The 22,151-nt window shown below is 45.7% G+C and overlaps 1 protein-coding gene across 1 annotated transcript; it reads right to left on the bottom strand.

Moving 5' to 3' along the window:
* Positions 1 to 14,629: 14,629 nt before the first annotated feature.
* LOC123165155 (aspartic proteinase) lies at positions 14,630 to 18,311 on the bottom strand. The gene is made up of 12 exons (XM_044582787.1): positions 18,122 to 18,311; positions 17,441 to 17,831; positions 17,249 to 17,309; positions 17,013 to 17,107; positions 16,733 to 16,845; positions 16,364 to 16,637; positions 16,132 to 16,245; positions 15,936 to 16,000; positions 15,692 to 15,836; positions 15,488 to 15,607; positions 15,176 to 15,264; positions 14,630 to 15,087 (listed from the first exon to the last, which is right to left on the bottom strand). Exons 2-12 carry the CDS (start codon positions 17,795 to 17,797, stop codon positions 15,003 to 15,005), a joined length of 1,518 nt encoding a protein of 505 aa, XP_044438722.1. The 5' UTR covers positions 17,798 to 17,831; positions 18,122 to 18,311; the 3' UTR covers positions 14,630 to 15,002.
* Positions 18,312 to 22,151: the final 3,840 nt, after the last annotated feature.

The following is a 22,151-nucleotide window of genomic DNA, read 5'->3' as shown; positions in this document are numbered from 1 at the left end:
CGTTGATGACATTGTGGATCACAGGGGGAGCCACAAAGAGAGTGCTGACTTGATTGTTGGATCCAAGAGAAGAGCCCTGAGTGCTTGCAGAAGAGCTAGTTTCATACCAGACCGAATTCAGGCTGTCAGTGACATTGTCTTCAGGTAAGATACCATCTTGCACACGTAGACCCTGAGCAGCAAGCCACGCTTGGAAGTTAACTAGGGCAGCTGGCATTTGTGGAGCAGGAGGCTGTGGCCATGGGTCCCATTGGGAATCTTGAGGTCCATCATGCTGAGGAGCAAGGTGAGGGGCCTGATCATTACCAATCCCATTCTGAAGCAGCCAGTTCTGGAGTTGTTGCTGATAGAGCTGCTCCGCCGTGAGGCCATCCCCAAACATGGGATTCGGGACACCATTGGCCGGTGGTGGTTCTTCATCAGCTGTTGGGACCTCAGGGTCATGTGCGTTCCAGTCTGCACCACGGAGAATGTAAACAGCAGCGGTCCAGCAAGCTCTGTCTCCTCCTAACTGACGAATGACAATGCTTTTAGGTATCAGGCGCATATGAATGACTGGACTTTAATAAGCACCACAGATCGATCAGTATTAGGGCTATTCCAAGAGACTAATCTGCCATAATCATCAACCGAACGCTGAAAATAGAAATCTGTCTGCTAATCGTCAGGAAAACCGATGTATAGTAGCCAAACTTCAGGACCATAGGTTGTGTTGCGCATATTAAGAGCAGCATTGTGAAGCACAAAGGAGACCACTAGATCTTCATCATCAAGCTAGAAAGTGGTGTTGACTGCAGTATCGCGTATGAAAGAATTAGCGAAGGCAAACATACCCACTCCCAGAGGATGGTCAGAGGACTCGGTGGTGTGCAGCCCTGCCGCATGCAGCAGTCCTTCAATCGTGTTGCGGAGATCTTCCCGGAGATGTAGGGGCACAAATCGGCTAGCTTCGGCGATGGCCAGAAAGTTGTTGTTGAGGGGCGGGATGGGAGTGACCGCCATGTCCACCCTAACCTTGCGATCCGCTAGCCCTGGCTCAATGGACCAGCTAGCCGAGAGGAAGGGTAGTGGATTGACAGGGTAGTTGGCCATGGTTGTGGGCACGGCGGAGATGGCGACGGTGGCGGCGGAGGTATGTGGTGGTGATGGTGCTAGAGCAGAGCACTCTGCAGCATTGGGAAGCGGGGCGGGCAATGGGGGAGAATGCGGGGCGTCAAAGGTGGTAGAGGGGGTTTTTAGTCGCCACTGCCATCGCTGGGCCCAGCGTCGCCGCCAGCAAGATTGCGCCAGGTGTCCATAGTGACCGCATGCAATGCATCGCACGGTGGAGGATGGTTGGCCCCTGGGAGTCGTAGAAAGGCAAGTTTGTTTCACAGTTGGATAGTTGATTTGCTGCCCAGGGTGAGATGGTTTGACTGAATTATCCGAATCTGAACCCATAAAAGCCATGCCATTCAAAGAAGCCCGAGGCCGAGATGGGCAATTAATTCCTTTATGCCCTGGGCCCGAGCAGTGCAGACAAATAATCCGGGCGTGACAATGGGATTTGTCATGTCCCCATTGTAAACATTTGGCACATAGAACGCCCCAAGCATTAACCAAATCAATCACTTCCTTCGAGCTATATCCCGCACGCGATAAATCCACAATATGTGCCGTGGAAAGCAAAGGCGGCCAGGATGTGTGCGAAGGAGCATATTTGAACGCCAAAGCAAGGAAGCTTTGCGGTAATTGCGGGTAAATGATATTGCAAGGAAAATGGAAATTGCCAATCTGTAGTAAATTCTCCGTAGATTCACCTCGGCATTGAATGGTCGTGTCTGTAGGTGCCGAAAACGCCATGGATCCTACCGGGTGATCATGAACTGAATCTGCCTCGTTTGAACATGAAGCTTCATGACTATTCTTATCATTGAAATCCATGGAGGCTATAGGCACAAGCCCAAATTTACACAACTCTTTGGAGGTTGTATGATCAAATCCTGAGGGCTGTGTGAAAACAGATGAGGCAATGCGCACAGCCACGGGACTCCGACTAGCAAGAGAATCCAGCCTTTCATCGGCATGCCAACCAGAATCCAAATGCTTGTACCCATTGAAACGGCCATTGAACAGATGAAAATGACAGATGAAGTCTGGCCAAATACGGTCCTTGAGGCCATGAATAAAATGTCCAACCTTGTTCCCGGCCATAGAAAAGCGAAAGGACCTCTCAAAAATCTTAGAAACCTTAAAACCAAGATGATGGCCACCAATGCAACATTGAAGAGCCACACCCACAGATTCCTCATTGAGGGGGAAGGAAGCTGAGGAGAAGGAGACAACCAAGAAAAATTCCTTGGTCGTGCGCAAAGGAGAGAAGTGCACCGTTTCTCCAAACCGGCGACGTACCTGCTCGGCCACTGCAAGGCCAGGGTTGAAATCCCAATGTAGGAGCCCTTCCATGGCGTGGATCATAGGCTAGATCCATGTTGAGAGGTGGAGCAGGTGGGAGGAGGAGGAGGGGAGGAGCGGCGCCATCACGATCGACTCTCAACAACTCCAAAAGCCACGTGCCCATCTTTCACCGGCGACGATTGAACAGTGAAATGATATTTGGGTAGCGAGCTAGTGTGCTTGAGACGCCGGCTGTGGACTGTAGCCGACGCACCTTCCCGCGTAAGCTATAGGCGTACTATACACCGACGGTGCTCCATGATATTTTGTGTTGCATCTCACACAGTTGCTGATAATAAACTTTGTGCGATCTACTTGATTTTTCATCTTGATTTGAATTACATAATGGGGTCACAACGGCAATGGATGGTGTTTGAATTGCTAGACCTTTTATCTGGAGTGAACATGCAACTATATGTGTGTCATAAAAGAATTGGAATTATTCAGGGTTCGTTTGAACATTTTATACATTAAATTGGTTTTCTAGCCATTTCAGGTGAACAACTCAAATTTGAACTACATGCACATGCTCCAGTGCATATAAATTGGTTGAAAAATCAAATTTGTGTCCTTGGGTGCATGCTTAGGTCCCATGCAAGAAATAAGAATGAATTTCAAACACCAGGGCACCGTTGATTGCCGGCAAAACATTGAGATGCCTGGTTTTTAAATTCTAGTAAATCCAAAACTCGTATGAAATTCATGAAACTTGGCATGCTATCATGGAGCGGCATCAACATGTCGTGGTACAAATTTTGTCCCATTTGGGGCAGGTTTGGGTATATGCTTCTCACAAACCAGAGCTTCTCACAACAAGCATGATGGTTTTCGGTAGGGAACGTCCCACCTTTGGGGACGAAGCGATATCCATTGCCTCTTGTTGCTTTCAAATTTTTTTCTCGTGTCAACATAGAATAACAGGAGTGTTGTGTGGATTTTTGTGATTTTTCGGGGTTCGCTTGGACATTTTTATGCATTAACTGAGTTTTCGATGCATTTATGTGCATAATTCAAATTTGAACTACATGCACATGCTCCAGTGCATATAAATTGGTTGAAAAATCAAATATGTGTCCTTGGGTGCATTCTTAGGTTCCATGCAAGAAATGGGAATGAATTTCAAACATCAGGGCACCGTTGATTGTCGGAAAAACATTGAGATGCCTGGTTTTTAAATTGTAGTAAATCAAAAACTCGCCTGAAATTCATGAAACTTGGGATGCTATCATGGAGCGGCAGCAACATGTCGTGGTAAAAATTTTGTCCCATATGGGGCAGGTTTGGGTATATGCTTCTCACAAACCGGAGCTTCTCACAACAAGCATGATGGTTTTCGGTAGGGATCGTCCCACCTTTGGGGAAGAAACGATATCCATTGCCTCTTATTGCTTTCAATTTTCTTTCTCATGTCAACATAGAACAAGAGGAGTGTTGTGTGAATTTTTGTGATTTTTCGGGGTTCGTTTGGACATTTTTATGCATTAACTGAGTTTCCAATGCATTTATGTGCAAAATTCAAATTTGAACTACATGCACATGCTCCAGTGCATATAAATTGGTTGAAAAATCAAATCTGTGTCCTTGGGTGCATGCTTAGGTCCCATGCAAGAAATGGGAATGAATTTCAAACACCAGGGCACCGTTGATTGCCAGCAAAATATTGAGATGCCTGGTTTTTAAATTCTAGTAAATCCAAAACTCATCTGAAATTCATGAAACTTGGCATGCTGGAGCGGCATCAACATGTCGTGGTACAAATTTTGTCCCATTTGGGGCAGGTTTGGGTATATGCTTCTCACAAACCGGAGCTTCTCACAACAAGCATGATGGTTTTCGGTAGGGAACGTCCCACCTTTGGGGATGAAACGATATCCATTGCCTCTTATTGCTTTCAATTTTTTTTCTCGTGTCAACGTAGAACAACAACAGTGTTGTGTGAATATTTGTGATTTTTCAGGGTTTGTTTGGACATTTTTATGCATTAACTGAGTTTTCAATGCATTTATGTGCATAACCCAAATTTGAACTACATGCACATGCTCCAATGCATATAAATTGGTTGAAAAATCAAATCTGTGTCCTTGGGTGCATACTTAGGTCCAATGCAAGAAATGGGAATGAATTTCAAACACCAGGGCACTGTTGCTTGCCGGCAAAACATTGAGATTCCTGGTTTTTAAATTCTAGTAAATCCAAAACACGTCTGAAATTCATGAAACTTGGCATGCTATCATGGAGCGGCATCAACATGCCGTGGTACAAATTTTGTCCCATTTGGGGCAGGTCTGGGTATATGCTTCTCACAAACCGAAGCTTCTCACAACAAGCATGATGGTTTTCGGTAGGCAACATTCCACCTTTGGGGACGAAACGATATCCATTGCCTCTTATTGCTTTCAAATTTTTTTCTCGTGAACATAGAACAACAGGAGTGTTGTGTGAATTTTTGTGATTTTTCGAGGTTTGTTTGGACATTTTTTATGCATTAACTAAGTTTTCAATGCATTTATGTGCATAATTAAAATTTGGACTACATGCACATGCTCCAATGCATATAAATTGGTTGAAAAATCAAATCTGTGTCCTTGGGTGCATGCTTAGGTCCCATGCAAGAAATGGGAATGAATTTCAAACACCAGGGTACCGTTGATTGCCGGCAAAACATTGAGATGACTGGTTTTTAAATTCTAGTAAATCCAAAACTCGTCTGAAATTCATGAAACTTGGCATGCTATCATGGAGTGGCATCAACATGCCATGGTACAAATTTTGTCCCATTTGGGGCAGGTTTGGGTATATGCTTCTCACAAACCGGAGCTTCTCACTACAAGCATGATGATTTTCGGTAGGGAACGTCCCACCTTTGGGGACGAAACGATATCCATTGCCTCTTATTGCTTTCAATTTTTTTTCTCGTGTCAACATAGAACAACAGGAGTGTTGTGTGAATTTTTGTGATTTTTCGGGGTTCGTTTGGACATTTTTATGCATTAACCTAGTTTTCAATGCATTTATGTGCATAATTCAAATTTGAACTACATGCACATGCTCCAATGCATATAAATTGGTTGAAAAAACAAATATGTGTCCTTGGGTGCATGCTTAGGTCCCATGCAAGAAATGGGAATGAATTTCAAACACCAGGGCACCGTTGATTGCCAGCAAAACATTGAGATGCCTGGTTTTTAAATTCTAGTAAATCCAAAACTCGTCTAAAATTCGCATGCTATCATGGAGCGGCATCAACATGCCATGGTATAAATTTTTCCCATTTGGGGCAGGTTTGGGTATATGCTTCTCACAAACCGGAGCTTCTCACAATAAGCATGATGGTTTTCGGTAGAGAACGTCCCACCTGTGGGGACGAAACGATATCCATTGCCTCTTATTGCTTTCAATTTTTTTTTCTCGTGTCAACATAGAACAACAAGAGTGTTGTGTGAATTTTTGTGATTTTTCGGGGTTCGTTTGGACATTTTTATGCATTAACTGAGTTTTCAATGCATTTATGTGCATAATTCAAATTTGAACTACATGCACATGCTCAAGTGCATATAAATTGGTCGGAAAATCAAATCTGTGTCCTTGGGTGCATGCTTAGGTCCCATGCAAGAAATGGGAATGAATTTCAAACACCAGGGCACCGTTGATTGCCGGTAAAACATTGAGATGCGTGGTTTTTAAATTCTAGTAAATCCAAAATTCTGTTAACCATTCACGTGACGCCACGTGTCTTGGTTTTAATGGCTGTAGGAGGTGTCGTGCAGACTGCTGCTTGACCTTGACTGAACGGGAGGCGTGCGAGCGCCGTTTGGTGTGCAGGCTGACCGAGAGGCATGCAAGCTGTCCTCGAGTGCGCAGGCTCACCGGGAAGCGTGCAAGCTGTACGCTGCGCAGGCTCACTGGGAAGCGAGCCCTTTGACTTCCATGGCCGCCCGCCTTGCTCGCATCCTCTCCATTAATGGCGCCCAAGCCGCAGTTTAATTCGCTTTTTAAATATAAAACACTCATCGCAAACGTTTTAGTTAGAACACCCGTATGCAAACCGGCAGCTTCCCCAGGAAGCCAAGAGAAAATGTGCCGAGCAGGATTTCTGCAGCTCTTGATCGCAAACGTTTTAGATAGAACACATGTATGCAAAGTGAGAGCAGTGCAGGATTTGTGCATCCCTTCAATGCAAAGGGTTGTTTTGGATGACCTGTGTGCAACCACGTACAAACAATTTGGTAAGATTTGTCAATCCTTGTAACACTGCGATTTGTCAAAATATGAAGCTAAAAACCACTAGCAGTATCTAATTTTTGCAACTAAAATTCAGTAATTAAGCATAGATTTCATTCATAGAGTAAGCAGTCGTTCTTAATTTATACAAACAGTTCAACTCGACAGCTGAACCGACCAAACTTTTCCCCAATTGTTGCCAACCAAGTACTGAAATAGCTAGTTCAACTATATATACTAGCTAATTTTAAGTATGTTGTACAGTTCCACCACATCTATAGTCAGATGAACTGAACAAAATAGCCCCTAAATACTACTACTGCGGAGGGGCTTTGTACTACTTTCGGCAGCCTCTCCTCTGCCGAGCGCGCTCAGTAAGAGGCGGAGGAGGAGGAGCCTACCGACGAGCTGGGCAACCGCAATGCGGTGCCTGCCGCTAATGCAGCTTTAGCGATGCTCACCTCGAACGCCCTCTGACGCTCCAGATGACCCCTCTCGAAGCGGTGGTTCTCCTCGAAGATCTCCTGATTCCTCGCCTCTGAGGTGGCGTGTGCCGCGGCCACGGTGGCGGTAAGGCTCTTTGCGTGCTTGACGAGGCGCTCCTCCTCCTCCCGCAGGAACTCGGTGTAGCGCGCAAGGTCGCTAACGCACGTGCGAGCATCCACCTCCGCCTCCCGCCTTCGGGCGGCGGTGGCAGAGCGGGTGATGACCCCGACGATCGACGGTGGGCTGGCGGCCATGGCGGCCGACGACGGGGTGGCGGCCACGACCACCACCTGCCGCCTTCGGGCCGCGATGGTGGAGCGGGTGATGGCCACAGTGGCCGGCAGTGGGGTGGCGGCCACGACGACCACCTCCCGCCTTTGGGCCACGACGGCGGAGCGGGCGATGGCCCTGGCTTTCAACGGTGGTGTGGCGGCAACGGCGGCCGGCAATAGCTGCCGACGAGCACCGGTGGCGGAGCGTGTGGTGGGTGTTCCGTGCACACCCAACAAGGACGCCACGCGCACTACACTATGTCGGGGACTGCGCCGCCGCCGCGGTGTAGCCTCCCAGCTGGAGCTGTCCTCTGATGACGGCGGAGTGGCTGAGCGACGACAACAGACCAGCGCCATTGGTGATTATGGGAGAAGCAGACAAGATAAGCTACAGGGATGGAGGGGAAAATGCGACGCAGGACTCACCGACCGTGAGGGTTTTTATAGCAGGCCGGTAAGCATTGGGATTTTGGGGGATTTCACAGAGTCGGGCGGGAAGCTTGCGCGGGAACCTGCGAGGTTGCGTGGGAACGGGCTCACCGATGATTCATTGGCGCCACCGTTTGGCAAAAAGAACGCCCCCGCGCGCTGCGCAAGCTTGCGCTGTAAGCCGTCTGCGGCAGCGGGGTGACAAGACGTGCGAGAGGAGGACGAAAGGCCACGTACACATATGGTTAACAAAACGTTTGCGATTTAATTACCTACTATACCACCGTCCTGGTTTATAAGTATGATTTAACTAATAAAATACGAATGCATGTCGCCAAAGATTATATAGTTGGATTTGTATTTGAACATAGTTTCCAATTATATAATTTTTTAAACATGCATTAACATTTTGTTGGTTAAATTTGAGGGCAAAGTATGGCACAAAATATAAAGGAGACTATAGACTAGACGGAGGTGGTACCACACGGCCGCTCTCTATGCAGCGACGCAACTGTCGGCCGGCTTGTAGGCGGCCATTTCCTGCGTGTTCAACTGCTCTATGTGTGTGGTTGCTTGCGGTTCAGGAGGCCGCGGCGCGCTCTGCTCGTGTCCCGGCGTGTGCGCTCTGCTCTCACGTCCCTCCGGGTGCTCTGCCCTCGTCCCTCCACGCGCGCTGCCAGTGTTTGGGGCCGGCGCACGATCACGCACGTTTGTGTGCAAGCGGTTGCACCGGGCGCGGCGCGACGATGCAGTTACCCGCTGCAAAAACTGTCATGCGGACGCGCCGAGAATCCACGCCGCCCGGCCCCCTTTTATTCCTGCGGCCATTTACCTTCATCTCTCGTCTCACATGACACAATAAGCACACCCACGAGGACACATACAGAGAGGACATCCAACGGTTCCAATGGCGCTCCCCGTGGCTCCAATGGCGCTCCCAGCGGCCGACGACGACAACGGCGGGCAGTTCACCACACATCACATAGTGGACACCCACGTGAGGGGGAAGGCCCTCTCGGTGGTGTACACGAACGATCCGGTCTCGGTGGAGAACTCCATCCAAACTATGGAGCAGTTCCTTGCCGAGGACAAGTACCCAGTGGTCGGCTTCGACCTCGAGTACACCATCAGTCGTGCCGGGCACGATCAGAAGGTTGTCGTCGCCCAGTTGTGCGTGCGACATGACGTCCTCGTCTACCACTTCCACCTTGCCACAAGGCCTTGCGAGCATTTCTCCATGTTTATCAACAGCTCCGACTACAGTTTCGCTACGGTGGACACCACCAACGATCTAAAAGTGCTCAAGGTTTCGGACTTGAAATGCCCGAATCTTGTCAACATCCAGCACCACTACAAGGTCTGGGGCAGCGACAAAAACAAACTGAACTCCCTGGTTGACCTCGCCTCGGCCATCATCGACCCCTACTACGCGAAGATGAAGGAAGAGAGCAATAAGGACAAGAACGCCTGGCACAGTGTGTGGCATAAGAGACTGGATGAACAACATGTCAAGTACGCGACCATGGACGCGTACACAAGCTACGAGATGTACAGGCGGATCGTTGACATGAGGAACTGTCTTCTTCCTGACAAAGACGAGGGATCGAGCCACATAGCAGTGGCGGGAGCGTCACAAGAAGTAGATGACTAAACGATCGTTTCTCCTACTTTAGAATGCATGCAATTGTTTATTGAGGTGTGTGCGAATGATCTGTATATTCACTTATGTAATTGGATGTTTATTTCAGTTATATATATACACATGTTATTTTACTGTAGACAAAGCAATTCACACGGCTTATTAGCAGCAATCGTCTGTGTTATTATTGGTCTTCGCACACATTTCAGATTACGGGCCCGTTTGCCGCGTATCACACACATCTTGTTCAGTTGAACCGTTTTCATTGTGTTGCCTAATCACACATAGTTCATCCCAGTGAACCGTATGATGTATATCGCACACGCCTTCTGGCTGCCCGTTTCTTTTGTGCCTCCTCATCCCAAACAGTTAATTGAGCTGAACTGTATGCCCTGCATCGCACACGCAACTAAATTCTGAACCGTGTTTGATGCATCTGTCATCGCAAACGTTTTGCACCTTTTTTGACGGTTTTTTACACCACCATTTGCGATTATGGCATTGCACACAGTTTTGTCGAAGGGTCTCTGATCGTAGTGTCGCGTTTGGACAATCCTGCAGTAGTACTAGTCAAGTAGAGGCTCACTAGGGACACAGTGTTTGTCTATGTATTCACCCATGTATTTGGGTTTCCGGTCAATACAATTCTAGCATGAATAATAAACATTTATCATGAATAAGGAAATATAAAATAACAACTTTATTATTGCCTCTAGGGCATATTTCCTTCAGGAGTGTCGTGAAAGATCGGACCATAACAACAGATCGGATCTCGCAATCGAGGTTCGGTTACATCAGGTGGTATTCAGAGCAAGGTTGTTCACGACACTGTGCAGAAGATGACTGGATTATCATGGAAGCTAAGCTATGGATTTCAGTTGGAGGAGGAAGGCCGATAGGATGGACTTTTTCATACTCGTGTTGTGGTACAAGAGAGATCATGTGCTATGACAATCGACCACATGACTTTGATTAATGCCGCAAGCATCGAGATGGTGGAGAAGTTGGAACTACCAATGACACTTCGTCCACAACCATACTCGTTCCATTTGGGTCATGAAGAGCTCACTGTCACGCACCAGACCAAGGTACAATTTATGTTGGGAAAATATTTTTGTGAGGTTTTGTGCGACGTGATTCCGCTATCGATGATTTCATGTCACTTGTTGTTGAGCGAGCCATGGTACAAAAAGAATGATGTCGGATATGATTGCCAAACACACAAATATATTGTCAAGAAGGGTAAGAAGTGTGACCTCCTGCCCATGGGTGAGGATCTTTTCATTGTTCGGAGGAAAGAATACATGGAGAAGATAAAAGAGTGGAAAGAAGCAAAGAAAAGGGAGGTCGAAGCTACTGAAATTTTTACGGTCGTTGTTCAATCTGCAACTAAAAATATTATTGAAGAGATCGACTCGAATCGTTTCGTTTCAAGGAGGAGAGGACGATATGACCGCATGTATTTTAACTAAGATGATCGCTGATGATACAGTAACGTCTACACCTAGTATTGAATATACTACAGACGTTTTCCAAGATGGAGATATACTAATGAAGATGGGTATTATTTGGCCTAAAGAATACTGTGGAAAGAAATACAAATCCAGTCTGGTAAAAGGAAAACAAGTGCATTCAGAACCAGCACGTGCATGTGATTGTTTTGATAATCTCGATGGACATGCAACCTGGGACTCTAAATTTTATAGAGTAACGTATGCATGCAAGGTGTTACGATATAATAAAAGAGAGAGTATATTTGTTGACTCGTTGGGATCTGTTAAGAAGATAACCGGCAGATATTTATTTCTCTTCCAGCCACGCAAGGACCAGGCTCCTTGCCAAAGAAGTTGTGTACGTGCCCAACTCTCCTTGAAAGAAGTTGGATGGGGTCCACCTGCAATACGGGAGGCACTTCAAGATGGCGTTCGGATTGAGTCCATATTTATGTCAGCTAGTAGTTTGTTTAAGTCGGTTGTTATTTTTAGGCAGGTAATCTTTATTTCCAATTTGTTGTGCGGCCAGTGTGTTGGTCAAACAAAGTTTGAGTCGGCTAGTTGTACTAGTATAAATATCCATAGTGCGGTTATTGTGAAAGCATGTTATATTTTTATGATAGACACAATGTGTTTTTAGGGTAAGTACCCGCATCGAGTTTTGGGGGAAGTTGTCTAAAAATCCCTAAGTTTTGGAGGAAGCTTTAGAAAACCTATGTGTTGCGATTTCTCTTTGTGGAAATTGTTTTGTGCGTGAGTACCGTCATTGAGATTGGTTTTCTCGTGCTTAGCTGTAAGGTTCAAATCCTCTACTTCGTGTACATCTCGTGCGCGGGCGAGAGGTTGCTACTACCGAAAGTGAAGTGTCGTGAAAGATCGGACCATAACAACAGACCGGATCTCGCAATCGAGGTTCGGTCCATATCACTTTTTGTGATCAAATGTGTTTTGATATGAGCTACGAAACAGAGGCTTTCATAGTGAATAGTATATGTGCTAGAAATTCATGATCTTTTTTGTGCGCCTCACATCAAAATATACTCCCTCCATCCAGAATTAGTTGATGCTCAAACGAATGTGTCTAGTTGGAGGAAGTATTTGATAATAAAACTTTACAGACATGTGGTTTACATCCCTATGTATATGTGTATTTGTTACAAAAAAAACTTAAAAGGTTAACTAATGGTCTTCTCAAAATTCAGCTCCATAAAGTATGTCGACAGGGTTCTACTACTACCTCCATTTCAGTTTACAAGTCCTACGCATATACTTAGGTTGCCAATTTTATCACCCTAATATAAACTATATAATATAAATATTATATCGTTCGAAACTAGAACATCTGAAGTTTATATTGGTATATTTTTTATAATATATGACTTGTATTAGGTTAGTCAAATTGACGACTTAGGAATACGCGCACGCCCTGTAAACTGAGGTAGTAACACAAATTGTAGTCCTATTCACATTAGTTTTAGTTCCAAGTAGTACAAACATAACCTTACTTGTGCATAACATTCGACGCAGATCCAATAATTTCGACAAAGATGGGCATAGTAGAGTTTGTCGTTTCGTTCGCTCGCCATTTTAGTATTCCTCCTGATGTCTTGCCTAGGAATTAGGAAGCACCTCCTGAAGTTTGCACAATGTGCAGAATGGTGTGTTGTTGACTTGGAGACTACTACCTAAAAGTCGTAGTAGCGCATCGGGAAGACAACTATATGACGGTGGTGCGAAAAGTGGGTGTTGCCAAATAGTACTAGCAAGAAGTTACGTTTCTTAACTGAAAACTATGGTTCAGAATTACGTTTCTTAACTGAAAAGTGACTGTTGGTATCTGTATACTGTTGGCGCTTTCGAAATTTTGACTATCAAATGACCACCAAAAGCAGTCTCGTTTAAATCGTTGCAAGGGCTAGCTGATTCTTGTTTGAAGAATCTCTGAGATGTAGTACGGCGAAACACACACGCTCCTCCCACCAGAAGTTCAAAAAAGAAAGCTCTGTTTTTCTGCTTCCTTCTCGGACGGGGAGAAGAAAGAAATGAATCTCCCTCCCCCTTGGTTGGTCGGCGCAGGCGAAATCAGCGCGACGGTTGAATGCCCTCACCCCACCTCTCGTACGCGTTCATTTATGGCGCGCAGTCCCGGGCTAGCCCAAACTAGCCAGTGGCCCGGCGGCCGGCATCCGCGGCGTGCGCAAGGGCAGGCAGGTTTCGGGGACGGCCAGCCATGCCATGCCGCGACACAGTGCATGCGCGCGTACTTGCGGGCCGCGGCAGGCGTCTCCGGCCGGTCACGGACGACCAGAGGCCGTGCGCGTGCCGTCCTATGGGTGGTGTAGTGTGTACCACGATCGATGCGAATTTATGGCCTGCAAGACTGCCGCTCTGCGCGTGTCGCAGCGGCGCCATTTACTCTTCTCGCTGCGGCGGCCGGCGGGAGAGGCTGCAGAGGGGACTGCGCTGTGCCGTGCATGTGCGTCGGGCCTTGCCATGGGCTTGGAGGGAGGGGTTGAGCAGTGGAGGTCCCGGAACTAGAAGCTGCAGAATTCCAGCCTTGGCTTGGAGGAGTGAATGCTTTTCCTTCGCCGAGTGTTGCTGCTGTCTGTCTCGTCCTGTAGCTGTTGTGTGCCTAGCCGAATAGGGATGGGGTGCAGTGTAAATTCAGAGCTTGCCCGTATACAGTAGTACTCCATCGGTCCAGACTCATGCTAGCAGGAGTACTTTTTTTGAATCAATGAAATCGCTACCTTTTTGTAGCTGAACCCATCGACCTTGATTGGCCTGAAGATGTATGATTCCGCATTTTCAACATAACTGAAGTACACATCAATCCTTTCATCTGGCCAAGAATCTTTACTTCTGGGTTTTGCCATGGCACCGGCCAGGATTCAACCCTTCCCTCCCCATTGACCGGTTTGACCCGTTGACCATCCAGTCAGCAAGCCATGTCAGCAAAAAATAAAATCAGGGAAAATCCAGGAAAAGTAAAAAACAGTATGTATAATAAAAATACTTAAAACGTAAAATCAATAAAAAAAGGTTCCAAAAAACAAAACAAAAATATAAGAATTTCATGCCCCATTTTTTCAAAATAATAGATTTTCAGAATTTTTTGAAAAAAATAATCTATAAAGTCAAGGAACAATACTACGCATCTGGAAAAGTTTTTGAATTTATTTTTATTTTACAGATTTTTCAGAAAATTGAACTTTTATCCAAAATGATCAGGAAAAAGACCAGAATTTTTTTCCCAATTTTTCCAAACTTTTCCGGCTACAACCCCAATCATTTTTTTCAATTTTCCAGAATTTTGAAAGTTTTTTTATTTTACACATTTTTTATTTTACAGAATATTATTTTTCAATTTTTAAATTTTATGTATTTTTTTTACTGCTTTTTCTGGATTTTTTATTTTTTGGATGGTCAACGGGTCAAAACCATTCAATGGGGAGAGGAGGGTTGAATCCTAGCCTGTTTTAAGGGTTCGGATTGTAATGGGGAGAGGACGGTTGAATCCTGGCCTGTTTTAAGGGTTTCGTTTGTAATGTAGACGGTATTGAAGTTGGGGGTTGTAAAGTAGACTAGGGCTGAAATATGCACTTATCTCAGTATAGGCCACGATGTTGAAATGTAAATGTGATGCCGAAACCTACTAAACGGAGGCTAATTTAGATACAATACTCAAAAGAACATACATTGGGATAATTGTCTCTAAATGTCTACTGTATATCAGGAGACCGTGCTAAGAGAATGTGCATTGGGAGTGGCCGCATAAACGATGAGACCACACCATAAAACCATGATTCTCATCGCGCTTATTACATCAACCTCGTGTCGTGTCATCGTGTGTGCTGTCTGCAGGTCCATATCAAGCCATACATAGCAAATAGCTATACAAATGCTGGTGGCAAGTTCATTTGTTCCTTTCTACTAATACTCCGTATAAGTTTATTGTTGACCTTGCAACTTGCACGTGCTTGCAGTATGTACAATACCGGCCCTGAACCTTGATACACCAAGTCCTCACGCGGATTTGGCGAACCCAATCCTGCTCTCACCGAAGTCGAAAACGGTGTGATAGGCGCCCATGAAGACGTCTCCAAGTATCCTGCGATTCCGTGACACGAAGCATCGATCAGACGGATTGCAAGGATAAAACAAGCAAATGGATGGTGAAGACTGTTAGGGTGCAATACCAGAGCGGGCCGCGAGGGGACGGCACGTCGAACGCCATGAACCCACTGATGCAAATGGTCTGGCCTGATTGCTCCAGCTTCACGACGTACTGCAGCACAAAGGAGAAACATTTAGACTGCATATATGTAGCAAGTTGAGTGTGAAGAGTGCCCGAGGCAAGTAGGCAGCAGTTGGTATAAATAAAACCAACGTCAGTTCAGATTGGGCATTGACTATCTTAACTGAAGGTATGACTTGTTATCAAGCTTAAGAAAATGATAACATCGGTGCGAGTTTAATGACCCAAGCGGTAACTTAGGGGGCCACATCACCTGCTCTGGCGTCAAGGTGAAAGTCTTGTTTGCTATGGTGAAAGCAAGATCAGGCATCTCTGAGATCTGGTGGCAGTCGACGGTTGATTCTCCGTTGGGGCTCGGGAGACGCTCACAGAGCTGCAAGCCGCAATGGAATCAGACTGTTATCACAGTCTTCACCACTTGACAATAAGAAAATACTGGCGTGGGCGTGGTACTGACCTGATTCGCATAATCCAAGATGAGCTCTTTCGTTTGGTTTTTTCGGAGCTGATTCTGTATCCAGACAACAGTCATCTCACAAGCGGTGCAGAGAAGATCAGAGCCTCGCTTCTCTTTCTTATCAACAACAGATTCAATTTGGTTACTGCATAGTCATTCATGACAACAAAGTCTGTTATGAAAACATGAAAATACACATGTAAGTAAAATGGGAAATACGACTTGATGCGGATGTTGAGCTGACCTGACAGAGTAACTACCATCGAATACACAGAGACCAATCTGACTGCACACTTTCTGTGGCCTTGTCTGCTCAGTGACAACTTAGTATTAGTATTCTTGTAATTGGTTAGAGAATTCAAGATCGATGTAAAAGATCGTAATAACAACAATCCTATTGCCAAGATAACAGGGGAGGGCAAGTGCATCAAGTGACAAACCTGTGCTACAAGCAACTCAAGGATCATCTCTCCATACTCTCTCACTACTTCCTTGCATTCTGTACTGATAATCCCCTCAGCCCCAATTGCATGATTGACTTGAGCCACTATGGTCTGAGAGCAGTATAAAATACAAATGTATAAGGATGTCTCAGTTATATACCATAGTTTGTCCAAGTGCGCATTCTACCAAAGTACCAATTATGGTATGATCCAAGCAAGAACAACATACCGTTGGGCCAGCGAGCAGTGAGGTCCCTGAGTCGACAATTGCAGCGCAACCACCAGCACAGAAGCCAGTTGACTCGCCACCAATGAGAAGATCACCCATGTCAAACTGCCAGTAGCCTTTACGAGTGACCGGAACGTATGTGTGTTTCCCCTTATAGTGCTTTTTGTCCACACCCCCGAACACGAGTTCACCTCCCGCGGATGCATCGGGATCACGGTTAAGCCAGAAGGAGAAGATGTCCTTCTCTATCAGCTTCTGCTCTTGCATGCTCTGCCTGTTTGTTCATGCAACACATGAAAGGGTATTCAGGCAACAGCATTGCTGAGATTATGACATCATGATAATCTGTTCAGAGGTCTGAATATGTACCAAATTGGAGGGGCACTTCCCACGGAAATCTCCGGAAATCCAAGGCCAAGTATACCATCAAACTTCCCAATGATAAAAGTAGGACTTGCTTCACGGGTTGTCTCGATGAATTTCTGAAAGACAGTAAAAGTATAGCATTGGTTGGTAATCCTGCATACAAATATTATACTGAGCTACTCCCTCCGTAAACTAATATAAGAGCGTTTAGATTACTATTTTAGTGATCTAAACACTCTTATATTAGTTTACAGAGGGAGTACTTACTAGTTCAATACATCACCTGATTTTTCACAACAAGCTCGCCAACTAACACGCTGTCCTCACTGAAGAAGCCAGCAATTGACCCAGAGCCATAGCTAATTGTGCAAGTTTCTCCTGGACAGTTTCAACAACCAGGAATATGCATGAGTGTGCAAGAAGTCAAGAACCATTTTCTGGTTGAGTACTCTTTACGGTTTGCAAAAGCAAGGAACCAAACTGAACAGAAGATAAGCATATTATGCGTGTCCAGCATACCATTCTTCTTGTAAGTGGTCGATTTGGTCGACTTGTATTTGTGGTGCAAGTAGCATGCTATCTGAAGGAACATGGGCACCAACGCATCAAATTTATGTTCCTAACTCAAAACATGCTTAAAGTGCCCATTATCAAGAAACTCAAAGCATGCACCATGGTAAGTACCACATGTCTGTCGGGCACTGAACTTACCGAAAAGTAGCATTTCGACGACGGAACCCACAAGTTTGAGCTCCCGGTGTCAAATATGACCGTGAAGTTCTGCGGCGGCGTGCCGACGCCGATCTCTCCGAAGTACTGGGTGTCTAGGTAGTTGTCCAGAGGAACTATGTCATCGTCTGACAGGCCGAGAGAGTGGCGAGATCCATCGTCGGGCCTCAGCAGGTTGGTCTCCTGCCTCGCCGATTTTGCGGCTGCTAGGGTTTCCTTGTCCAGCCTCTTCTTGCTCAGGTTGATCCTCAGCAACCCATCGGAGCAAGCGCCGCCGAGCAGCAAGGCGCATGAGAGGATCCATAGGCAAGTGACCCCCAAGAGATGCATCGGCCTCATGGCCCCGGAGCTCTCTGGGCAAAATAATCCCCACCTGCGAATCCAATAATATAGCTTATTTGCTGAAAGATTAACAGCATCTCAAAGCAAGAACTTGGTATCTCATGACAAGAAATCGATGGTAGGTTTGGATGGATTCTCGTATCCATTTGTCCGGTAATAACGGAGTCACCAAATCGAATACCTAGGGGCCTTAATCAGCACACCGAATACTACTACTACTTCTCTGGACAAGATTAGGAACTTCAAAACGGATCATAATAGCTCAAATATCTGAGCCTTTGAGTGATCAAGCTGCTAGCTAGGCTATTGGACTCATCGTACCTTGCTGATGCGAGCGAGCTTCCCAAACCAGAGGCCACCAGAGAAAAGAGTGAGGAAAAACTCGAGGGGAAAAAGAGGGAAGTGGGAGATAACTAGGACACGTCAATCAGATGAAGGTACTTTTTTTTTTCAGGAAATGAAGGTACTTTAGTTGGTTGGCACGGAGTCTATACAGCAAACGCATGAATAATTATAGAAATCTGGCCCCGAACGGCACGTGGCAAATTTAACGTTTTCAATGATAAGTTTAGTGTCGCAGACATGACAACTTCATGCTTCAGTTTATTTTTTAACAAAAAATTATCGTGTGTCAACTAACTTGTCATCTGTGCGTCACTAAAATTGTCATTGAAATCGTTTGATCTGCCATGTGCTCGTACCTGACGTCAAGTAGGTACTTATCATGTCTCCTTGCTTGGAATTATCTTTCACGCCATCTATTTCATGGGCCTTCCGCTGATGCCTCCCTCGCGCGTTCCTGGCACGGGCACTCTACACTTGGTCAATTTTTCTCGAGGGTCATGCCGCCCAGGTGTGTCGTCTTACGTGCTCGTCCGCGGGGGCACTAGATGTGGTTGGGTCAGTCTGTCAGCGTCATTCGCTTCCTGACCATCCGGCCAGGGGGCGCGACGGCAAGCCAACCGGCCATGATGGCCATCCGGCTAGAGGTTGCGACGGAAAGAGGACAGGTAGCCATGAGGGCCATCTGGCCAGGGGTCATGATGGCAAGCTAGTCGGCCATGAGGGTCATTCGGCCATGGGTCACAACAGAAAGAAGCCAGGTGGTCGGCACCCCACTACATTAGAATACGGCTTGTGAGAGACGTTGTTGTGGTATCGGGTATCCGGTCAGTGAGAGATACCCGACAAGTTCGACCCAACATTGGCTCGATCTGTGGTGCCTCGACATTTCACGGACCCGGGCCGCTGAGGCTTCCTCTGGCCGGGAAGGGTGTTTGGTTTGTGCTAGTCGGGGTCCTTGGCTCGGCCATTTCTCGGTGTTTGCTAGACCCGGTGCGCCGGGGGTTTTCTTGATCGGATCTTTGGGGAAGGTGTTCAGCTTGTGAGAGTAGGGGTGCTTCGTGGGCGCTTCGGTCTTTTTCTAACAGCGGATGTATTTTTCCTATAAGTTCGATGTTTTATGTTGCACGTCGGATGCCGAACACACTAGCCTCCCCATCGTTTTGCAGCTCCTGCTTCGGAGGGCCCTTTGCTCATTCCCGCTGGCAACGCTCGACCACGTCTCCGTCCTCTCCCTTCTCGCACGGGTGTACAACCTACCCTATTCTCCGGCCTCAAGAAGCATGGTGTTCGCCGTCGGTCGGTGTACCATTTCTGTTTTGGGTGGGTAGCCCCTTTACTCCATTGTTCGTGCCCGTGTTCTCTTCCGTTTGGTGTCGGTTTTCCTGTTATTGTGGCATTGCAAGACACAAGACTTTGTGATGGGTACCAAGCGATGAAAGGTGTTGGTGTTGTTTTCCTCGTTTGTTTTTTATTGCCAATAAATATATCCACCCGGCCTTATGGCGCTCATCCTGCTCGACCCAGTATAAATACTCGTGCTCTATCTCCTGGAACTCTCTCTCGTCGCGGTCCTCTTTGGTTTCGCCGGAGAAAGGGTCGTCACATGGTCTCTGGGGGTGATTATGACAGCGAGTTTTTGACGGCAACGATGTTTTAGGCCGTGCCACATTTGCTGCCGACGTTGGAGTCTGATGGGGTTTATATATATGTGCGAAACATAAAGGTGATGGGTTTAGGCTCTAGGGTTGTGTTGACTCTAATGGTATGAACCGGAATGGTGGCGGTTTTTGGCCTCGGGATTGTATTTGCTCTGATGCGTTGGGTGTCAGTTTGTTGGTTCACCCTGTCATGATGGCTGCTCATGGCGAATTGAATTGGCCGGGCATTGACGTTCATGTGGCTCGTCAGTTGAAAAGAGTCGAGTCGTGTTAGCTTGCCCTCGACGGTGGTTACTGTTCGTTCACGTCCTAAATTCGGCACGGGCGACGACAAAGGGATGGTCAAAGTGGGTCCATGCCAGCTCGTAAAGCTGAAATGCTCATGACTGCTAATAAAGTCGTTGTTGTTGTTTTCCCTAACTGGGTTAGGGCCTGGCAAACTTAGTATGATTGTGCCAGTGCAGACCTGTTGCGTCGCGTCCCATGGTCTACCACATCCACATGCAGGAGCAGGCGCCTTCGTCATTGAGCTGCTAGGCATTTGACTGATCAAAACGGTGTATGGTTAGAGGCGTTGTAGTAGCTGGGTACGTAGGTCATTCCTGGTGTTGGTTAGGTTGGTTCCTGGGCGACACAGGTGACGGTGTCTTGGCTAGAGGGTCTCCCACCACGTCGCCTTCCGGCCTGGTGTGCCGGGCCGAGGACCCCATGGTGGTTCAAGAGTGGGCCACACCAGACGGCCCATGGCGTATATATGGAAGGCTCCTGGAGACTTACCATGTACTCCAAGAAGCCAGATTCGCCGAAGACACTGTTTCCTGATACGTAACCGACTAGGGACTTATATAAATCGAGGGGTAGGGCTCGTAGAACGACAATAACAATCTTAGGGTAGATCATATGTGCGGTCCTCCAACCCAAACCAATACACACAAGCAGGCGTAGGGTATTGTCTCTTCGGGGAGCCCGAACCTGGGTAAAATCCCGAGTACTTGTTACCATCGCATCTAGACGCTTAGTTCGAGACCGCCGACATGAGATCTTCCGGATTTAGCTTCGTCATTGGTGGCCCATGCAAGTCCCATCTAAGCAATGGCCGTGATACAATGGGGCGCAAGATCATCGCTCATATCGGTACCTACACTACACAAAAATCTTTGTATTCGGCAATATCGCCCTCTTCGCTGAGTCAACCGACCATCTAGGCTAGGTCCAGATTTTCACTCCTGGTCGGGTCGTTAGATTCGCTGGTTCGGTAGCATCGAGTACATCGCAGATTCCCGTGGGCAGCTGGTCTTCACAATCTCGGTGTTAAACCAGATTGAGGACATATTTTGTTTTTTCTTATTTTTGTTTGTTATATTTCATTTTTCTTCGCTTTTGTTTGGTTTCTTTTAGCTTCTTTCTTGGTTATATAGATTTATCTTTTCTTTATCATTTTTTTCTTTGGTTTCTTTGGGTTTCACTATTTTCCATTCTTTTGCACTTGGTTCTTCGGTTTTCTTTTTAATTATCTTTTCCATTGGTTTCCTTTGTTTCTTTTTTGATTTTCATCGGTTTCTTCGTTTTTCCTTGTTTATTTTTTATTTTCATTCTGCATTTCGTCAAAACATTTTTTTAATACATGTTAAACATTTTTCGTAGACATCATTATCATTTTAAAAATGTTTTGATGTCAATTTTTTCATACACATTGTATATTTTTTATACATTTTAAACATTTTTAGTACATGTTAACATTTTTCATATATATGTTTTAGCTATATTTTTTAATGTCTATTTTTTCATACACTTCATACATTTTTTATACGTCCAATATATGTTTAACATTTTATATATGTATGTTTAACATTTTGCAGATACATGATTAATATTTTTTTAAACATATATTTTTCTATATCTATTTTTCTCATACACATTTTATAATTTTTCTATACATCCAAGATATTTCTTATATAACGTTCAAAATTTTCCCTAAAATGAATTACGTTTTTGAAAAAGTATATATTTTTATGTTTACTTTTTTCCGTACACATAGTACATTTTTCTATACATTGGAAACATTTTTTCTATGCCTATTTAACATTTTAAAAAACTTACATGAAGTATTTTTAAATATATATACATATATTTAAAATATTTGGAAGTATAAACAAAAGAAAAACAAAAATGTAAGGAAAACAGTGAAAAAAGAGCGCTTTTGGGCCGGCCTAATCTGGCGCTCGCTTCAGACATTCTGCCTTTTCTTCCAGAGCTACATTTCTCGGGGTGGTTCCGGCTCGGGCCGAATTCGCGGGCCCGTAAACCCGCTCCATTCGAAATTGGACTTTTCGTACCTCTAACTAGTA

The sequence above is a fragment of the Triticum aestivum genome, chromosome 7D (assembly GCF_018294505.1).
Source record: "Triticum aestivum cultivar Chinese Spring chromosome 7D, IWGSC CS RefSeq v2.1, whole genome shotgun sequence".
NCBI classification, from domain to species: Eukaryota; Viridiplantae; Streptophyta; class Magnoliopsida; order Poales; family Poaceae; genus Triticum; species Triticum aestivum.
Note: the sequence above shows the minus strand (reverse complement) of the source record. Positions and strands in the feature narration are given on the sequence as shown.